Raw genomic sequence first — 8,483 nt, 5'->3', positions numbered from 1 at the left:
GAAGAAAACAGATGAAGGAAACCTGTAAATTAATCCTTTATTGGTACCATGGTTATTAGGACGAGAATCCGAAGATATGCAAGAAAAGAAATAAAGGCAAAGAAGCAAGTGGGATCAAGCAAGAAGTAGCGTAAAGGCATACGACTGTTTGATAAGCCTACCGTTGTAGAGTTATGGGAATCTTAGATCTGCACAACTAAGAAGGAGAGGATAATGTATGGAGGATGGTAGGGATGTAGTTGAGTTGGCATGTCTCCTGTTCGATTCCTGGGGACACTGTTTTCGGTTGACGCACCAATGGAGGGTGCCGATGGAGGCCAAGTGGACTGGTCATGGATCTGAAATACTAGCCTAACAAACATGGCCTAATTATTTGGTTATATATGAAACTTGGCAGCATGGAACAAATCCAGCGAACTGCAAATTAAACTCGTATAATAGTTCAAGTTGACATTTATGAGTCAGAATTATTAGAACTTGTTACATAGAGGTTTCAGTTTCTACATTCAATGATTGAAGTATTGATGAAACGGAGTCGGTCCATAAGAACAGTACGTAGACATGGTTGTGATTGTCAACCAGAGTTTCAGTTCGTATTTGAAAAATTCTAAATCCTAATCCGGGTATGAAGAATTTGTCAAAATATTTGGTTCTTCTGCACTTGAATCTTAAAAGAAAAAAAAAATCTCACTCACATCAGCTTGTTCATCATAACCAAGTCTTGGGCATGGTCTGAAATCATGAGGTCGGACTCCTGGGGAATAGCAAATTAAAAAAAAAAAAAGGCCGCAAATGAACAATTCAACTGCTTCTAACATATTTTTTTTATTCTTACTATATTTTATATACTTTCCCAAGTTTCCATGGGGTTTATAAAAAGAAACAGTTTGAGCGAGGAACCATCTGCGTCCCATAGAATTGAATGTATTTATGTCTCTCATTTACTGCACTTTTGTCTGCTGCTGAACCCACTCTTCATGCATGCACCGCTTTATGCAGCGTTACTTTATCAAGTGGGTGTTCCTCGCAAATCGAACCGGTGCCCACCATACCTGCAGATATTTGGTACCCACTAGGCTGACACGGTTCCTTGAAAAATCTTTGCTATGTCTTTTTTGGGTTTTTAATCGGCTTCTAAGTTGTTGGGGGTGGCGGAACCACATGGTGACTGATGTGGGCAATTGCCCACACCAGTTTTGAAATTTCCTTATATATATAAGTGCCCTGAGTATCTTTAAAGGAGTATTGTTCCAACTAATATTTTTGGCTCTGCCACTGGTTTTTTTTTTTCTTTTGTTTTGGGCCGTGTGGAGCTAAATACGTTATTTTAGAAGAAATATTACATTCTAACAATCACAAGTAAATATTCCTGAGGCGATCGCGCAACAGATGGAGTAAGGGCCGATAGATAGACAATTTTTGTTTTGAATTATTGGAGTGTCAACTTCGTATGGTGCAAAAAGGAAAGAAAAGTACCAAATATGCAAGTTGAAGCATGTCTTTGTTAAACCCAACACACCAAACATAGACTTGATACTCAAGAGAGATAACAGATAAGAGAAAGAGAGAAAGAGTGAGAATTCCAATCACCTGCCTTTTTTTATCCATGATAACTTATAACAACTGGAAAACAAATCATTTCTACTTTCTACATTGTCTATTTTCGTTATGATGATTTAAAACACTAGACCTCATGAAATTTTCACTTTTTTCTTGTAAGACTACTAGTCAACTTATGAACACTTGCATTTTCAACAATACAAACCTTCAAAACCCTCATCGTTTCAAGAGATTTAATGAAAAAACTCAAAAAGAATGTTGCATTCAAAGGGTGTTCGGTAAGAAGAATGCTATAATTTTCAAATGCATGTTTCTATCTATCGCAACTTTTTTTTTTTATGAACATAATGTTTTTGTGTAAAAAAACGTACAATACTATTGAGTTTGGCATTTGATAGATGGATTTACAAACATCATTTATAATTATATCATGTTTATAAGACCACAATATTTTTCTTATCACGCACGCTGACTATCTCTCTCTCAACGAAGAGAGAAATTTATGTATGAGAAGTAAGGCCAAATTTTCTTTATTCCATGTCATACTTATGCTACAGTAAAGCTGAGATTCTTCTTTCTTAAAGTGAAAGAACAAGAACCCCAATTGCCGCTCTTACAATAAGACCACTCTCTCTTCCATTATTTTGCTATTGGTTTGATGAATAACATGTTTAATGAATACAAGAAAAATGTTTTTCCATTGGTGAATAAAATCTAAAATTTGGTACATAGTGTTCCAACTTAAAAGAAACTACAAAAACGCTTTTGTGTTTGAATATATTCATTTAATTTCCATTTTATATATAAATGAGGCCGCTGAACATAAATATTTTTCAAAAGGTAGTAATCTTTGTAGAATTTTCAAAAAAAAAAAAAAATCCCAGCATTTCGGTTTCCTTGTTGTACAATTCAAATCTATAATCTTCGAGACATCCGCATACCAAGCCGGGTGCCAACCAATTCGGATTTGGATAGGTATAAAAACAGTCTGTATCGTATCTGAATCCGACATTTAGATTTAATATCCAAATTTGAACCGAGTCCGACTTTCTTAGAATGTGAACTGTATCATGATATGTTGACAATTGACTTTATGAACATCAGACATAAGAATGTTTATTGTCCGATCAAACACATTTATCTAAATAAGAACAACAATTCAGTCTTTATCAATTATCATCGCATGCATAAAGCAGTTCAGATCTGGTCAAATATCTGATTCGAATCGAACTGATATTGGTATCCATAGGATCAGATTTATTTCGGGTCTGTAACCGAGTATCTCGGATCTCTTGACCATCCTTAATTCCACTAGGAGGGATTGAACGTGGCGGACTATGCGTTTAACGCTGCGATCGTGGCCGTCCAAGACGCGGATCAACGGCTCATAGCGCTCAGCCAAGATGCGGCCCTCATTGCATCCCGTCTCTTTCGCCCAACCAAACAAATCCAAGCAAAATGCCGTATCGTGGCAGAACGCACGATCGTAGTTCTTGTTCAAACGCCAAGACAATTTTTTCCATTCCGTCTTATTTTTATCACTAATGCACAAACGTTGTCTCACGTTCATCAGATTCCCCCTTTACGAGCTAAATATTTTATCATATGATGTAGAACATTGGTTAATTTTGATATTCAATGCTTAAATTTGATATTCACTCGCTTCAATAGATGACATTCTATAACAAGTAACATCTACTATTTGATGATAAAAGCCACTCACTATATGGGAGAAGTAGAAAATGTAGCGCCCCTTTCTACATTAAAGATCCAAAGTTGACTCCTACATTAAAAGGAATGCAAAGCTAAAATTTCTCTCGCGAAAACGAACGGCCACCGACACTAGTATTGTTTCTCAGCGAAAAGGGCTCTAGAGAATTAACGGAATCGAGGAAGGCAAAACCCGTTTCGAACAAAAATCTTGAATCCAGGAAGAACAAAAATCAAAAGAAAAATTAGCGAAAAAACAAGGTAAAAATAACTACCCATGTTTCACGGCACTAAGAGCCACCACTCTCCCCTTATTACCAACCAACCCCACAATCTCGAGAAAAACAACAAGGAAAAGAAAAGAAAAGATCGGATAAAGCACGCTGATCCTCTGTTTCACCGCGACCAAAATCAAGGTTTTTCTCTTACCGTTCGTTTCTTCATCTTTCTTTTCCTCCATCTCTTTATCCGAAGCATGACGCCAGTGGCACCGCCTTTTGCTCGACTCATGGCTCTCATTTTTCTTTTTCAGGCTTTGCTTGCAGAGATTCCGCTAAGGAACAGGTGCTAAGCCCACCTCCGCACCACCACATTCACCATCATCATGGTTCAGCCCTTTGTGAATCTAGTCTCCACCATCATCAGCGTCCTTTTCGTCTTCTTCCTCCTCACCGACAGTCTAGTTGCAGAGACAGCGCAGCAGTGTAATGGCAGATGGGTACACATACGTCGACTCCCTCCGAGATTCAACATGGATCTCCTCCACAACTGCTCAGAGTACCCTGTTTGGGACGATTTCTGCCCTTACCTTGCCAACCACGGTCTCGGCCAGAAGACCCACAACAGATCCGAGAGTTGGTATCGAACCGACGCTTCGATGATCGAGATCATGTTCTACCGCCGGTTCCTCGAGTACTCATGTCTAACGCAGGACCCAGCGGCCGCCGATGCCGTCTTCGTCCCTTACTTCGCCGGCATCGACTCACTCCGCTACCTGTACGGTCCGGATGTGAATTCGAGTGCCGAGCACGGAATCGAATTGGCGGACTTTCTCCGGTCGGACTCGCCGGAGATCTGGAGGAGGCACCACGGTCATGACCATATATTCGTGATGGGCAGGCCGGCGTGGGATTTCTGCCGGCCGTTGTCGTGGTCGGAAGGTTGGGGAACGAGCATCCTTGAATTGCCGGAGCTACTGAACGTGACGGCCATGATTCTGGAGTCGCGGGCGTGGGCTTGGCAGGAGCAGGCGGTGCCTCATCCGACTTCCTTTCATCCGGCCAGCATCGGCCGGCTGCAATCGTGGGTGGGCCGCGTTAGGCGGTCGCGGAGAACGACGCTGATGCTGTTTGCCGGCGGCGGAGGAACCTCCCAATCCCCGAATATCCGGCGGTCGATTCGGCTTGAGTGCGAAGAGAGGCCTGACCTCTGCTCCATCGTCGAGTGCTCCGGAGGTGTGTGCGAGCACGACCCCATCCTGTACATGAAGCCGATGCTGCATGCGAAGTTCTGTCTTCAGCCTCCCGGAGATACGCCGACAAGGAGATCGACGTTCGACGGGATGATCGCCGGCTGCATCCCCGTATTCTTTGAAGAGCTGTCTGCCAAGAAACAGTTTACTTGGCATCTTCCGGAGGACGAGTATGACCGGTTCTCAGTTTTTGTACCTAAGGATGAAGTGGTGTGGAACGGGCTGAACATCAGTGATGTTCTGATGAGGATACCAGAGGAGCAAGTTGGGAGGATGAGGGACAGGGTGATCGAATTGATGCCGAAGATTATGTACAGACGGCACGGTAGCTCCCCTGGACTGAAGAGGGTTAAGGATGCTTTCGATGTTGCGGTAGACGGCGCTCTTCAGAGAATAAAGAACAGGATATCAGGATCTGGGCTTGTTACTTGAAGCCGATTTAAGAAGGTGAGGAAGATATACTTTCAGAACAGTTTGTCGATTCTCACTTATGTTGCTGATAGAGCAACGAAGAGGCACCGTTGCTGAATTTTTGGTGGTTAGATCATCGGAGGTTGGGATCAATTGATCGATCAATCCCTAGTTTCTCCATGTATTTTTAACATTAATTTATTTCTTTTCCACGATAATATATAGTTTTCCTGTTTCCTTTTTATGTATCAAATCTTTCCCCTTATCATCAAAGCGTGTCTGTAAGTCATGCCACTGTTGCAACGGTTACAGTTGAAATGCTAATTTTGTTTCAGATAAGAAATCAATGAATGATTGTACACAAATGTATAGTGGACATAATAAAGTACAATTACAACTCCTTTGCATGGCTTTTTCAATGACGATAGTAGTCTATGCTTTTGCATTCCTTGACTAGCAACTATAGAACAGGTACCAAAAACAGCAGTTTTGTCCAAGACGTAGCCTAAGGGAAAGATATTACCATAGATCTGGATCAGGGTCTTCAAGTTTGATAAAGAATGCCGTATGTGGATGGGATGGGTATATGAGCAGATAACAGTATCGCAGGAAGGTATTGAGGACAAGCACGAAGTTAGAGAAGAGAGTTCAATGTTTGGAAAGAATTAATTTCTTCATACATCCAATGCTCACAAGAAGCACAGAAGAAGAGAAGGTAAGCCAAATGCCTTATTGGGTTTGTCTTCCCGTTATGGCCTGCACTTTGGATATTCTTTAGGATTTGACTCACTTGACAGCTGAAGGAACATTTCTTAGTCGGTCTGAACTTCTGTGCCGCAAGGGGGGGAAACCAGATTTCGGAGTATGAACGTTGTACAGTATCTTCATGGCCAGATTTGTCAAAAACCCTTTCTATATGGATTTGCAAATATTTATTGGAACACATGAACTATCTTGCTTTCATGTGTTCTCATGATATTTCAATTGGATTCAGATTGTGATTTATTCGACTTATGAACATTCTGCAAATTATATTGTACCTAATGAAGCAATGACGAGTTGTGATAAGTTTCTGATCTTCACCAGATGCGACCCTCATCACATTAAACATACGACGAGCAGCAAAATGGGTTTTTTTTTTTCATGTTTACCTGGACGAACAAATCGGGCTCCTTTGAAAGGGTAAATGAATGCCGCAGCTTTGCTTTGCACCATCATTCGGCAGGTGCATCCATGCCTGCTTATGCAATATTATGAACCATAACAGAGAAGCCACATTCAAACAATCTAGCAGTCTGGTCTTGAACAGGTCACAGGTTAGTGCAGCAACATCAGCGAATGGACCATTACAGTAAATGGGCCTAAACTGGCCCATATCTGATAAGGAGCCTGATCGACATTCAGCCTGATGAAAGTTCATTGTTCTTACAGAGGTCACCGGTCTTCCTGCCGGCTGCTGAAGGAAAGCTACTTCCAAGCAGAGTAACTGAACATGATCTGTCAGATCAACCAGTCTGAGTTGCCCTTAGGCATCTATTTTCCTTTGAACCAATATCAATAATAACGGGGAATAGAACCATACGGGCAGTAGCGAAGCATCAAAATTGTATGCAGTTCGTCAGATCACTCCAATCCACAGACTGAGAAAGGGCTTCTGCTTGTGTCACTAAAACGTTCTGAAAAGCACATCTATCAACTGGGGCACAGGCACTGCAAGTTTCAGTTTCTCAGATCACTCCACTCCACAGACTGAGAAAGTGCTACTACTTATGTCACTAAAACATTCTGAAAAGCACATCTATCAACTAGGCCACAGGCACAGAGAGTTTGGTTCTACAAAGATCCACAAAAGATGGTGAACAAGGAAGAAAAAACATGTTGCAACAAGTTTTACAGATACAGTGGGTAGCAGTGACAAGACCCAACGGGAACCAAGAGCATGAAGCGCTGATGTCAAAAGTGAGTGCTTTTTGCAGTCAGTTCCCTTTTGAACCTGGCAGAACTTCTCAATCTTATCCTTTATCTCATCATGTTCAACTCAACCAAGATTTGATCAGAAAAGAATCTCATGGATCTTTTCCAATAATTTTATAATTTATAAAATAATATTTGTGAACTCAATAATTGGTTGGTTCAAAATTTTCAAGGTGCCTATGACTTAAGCAGCCTTAAAACTAGTCCTTTAGAATTGAAACTACTCGTTTGGTTCAAATCTGGCTATACTTGTTAGAGCGTTCACAAAATTTGTGATTTGAACATACCTAACTTTATGGTGGGTAATCTTGAAAATGTCAATGTATAAGCCCAAATCTCCATGGCTCAAACAAAGGAGGCCTTACTTTCGTTTCAGAACGTCATATTCTGTGTTTCTGCTCCGATGTGGTGTATTTGCCCCTAATTCCACTTAAACATGCATGCACATTCCAGATTATGCTTCATCTGGAGTTTTTCCATGATTTTGAGCTGTTTGAAGCACCAAAAGTGGGTTTAATTCCCTTCTTCTCGTTCTCTGTTCTCAGATCCATACATTCGCTGTGGTGCTCATATCCGTCCCGGTAGCATGAAAGACGTTCATTTTCAACTGAATTTCCAACTGTCTTGAGATTTCTTGCATTTGATGAGAGGATGAAATTGTGCGTGGATAGTATATGCCAACTTTACATACAATTCTAATTTCCGTTCCTTTTCCTTCAACATGAAATACATATGTTTTTTGTCAATCTACTTATGCTTCTTATGAGGCAGTTAATTTTTCTATATTCACTGATAAATCTGTGTGGGTTTACTTCTCCCATATGTCTAAAGCGCGGCATATGCTGTTGGACACTGCTGGATACTGAAGGAGTGATGCTATCATACTAACTGCTCTGGCGCTTGCCTTGACCTGCTGGGCTTCTGATAATATGCATCTGCGTAAAGTTTCAGCAATGCAGAGAGTTTCAGGGATGCTACCTCCCCTTCGTCCCAACGACATGCAGATAGTTTGATGGACTCTTATCTTTGAATTTTTGATCTGTAGGCGCCAGATTTACGATCCAAGTGAATTGCATGTCGAGGGTGAACGCTAAAATTAAGTTTCTCAGATATGTCATACGAATACCTGAGATCTCTCTTGTGGAAGAAGTAGGAATGAAGGAGTGGAGGCGTGTTCCTTTATCTACATCACCCCTGAACTATGAGGAGGTAGAGGCACCGAAGTGCCCCTTAACGCATGCTTATTAATACAGAACCTAGTTGCTTCCACAGTAAGCAGACATTTGACAAATTGAAGGTTAACTCTAAGCGAACGGACATTGGAGCCTTTTATCGTGGAATAAAGAAACCGATTCTG

The 8,483-nt window shown here is 41.2% G+C and overlaps 1 protein-coding gene across 1 annotated transcript; it reads left to right on the top strand.

The window, feature by feature from the left end:
- Positions 1-3,552: 3,552 nt before the first annotated feature.
- On the top strand, positions 3,553-5,571 carry LOC116266344 (probable xyloglucan galactosyltransferase GT19). Its single transcript, XM_031647512.2, has 2 exons — positions 3,553-3,686; positions 3,803-5,571. Exon 2 carries the CDS (start codon positions 3,875-3,877, stop codon positions 5,171-5,173), a length of 1,299 nt encoding a protein of 432 aa, XP_031503372.1. The 5' UTR covers positions 3,553-3,686; positions 3,803-3,874; the 3' UTR covers positions 5,174-5,571.
- The last annotated feature ends 2,912 nt before the right edge of the window (positions 5,572-8,483 follow it).

The sequence above is a fragment of the Nymphaea colorata genome, chromosome 12, assembly GCF_008831285.2.
Source record: "Nymphaea colorata isolate Beijing-Zhang1983 chromosome 12, ASM883128v2, whole genome shotgun sequence".
Taxonomy (NCBI): Eukaryota; Viridiplantae; Streptophyta; class Magnoliopsida; order Nymphaeales; family Nymphaeaceae; genus Nymphaea; species Nymphaea colorata.
The sequence above is the reverse complement of the archived record's forward strand: the minus strand, read 5'-3'. Positions and strand labels throughout refer to the sequence as shown.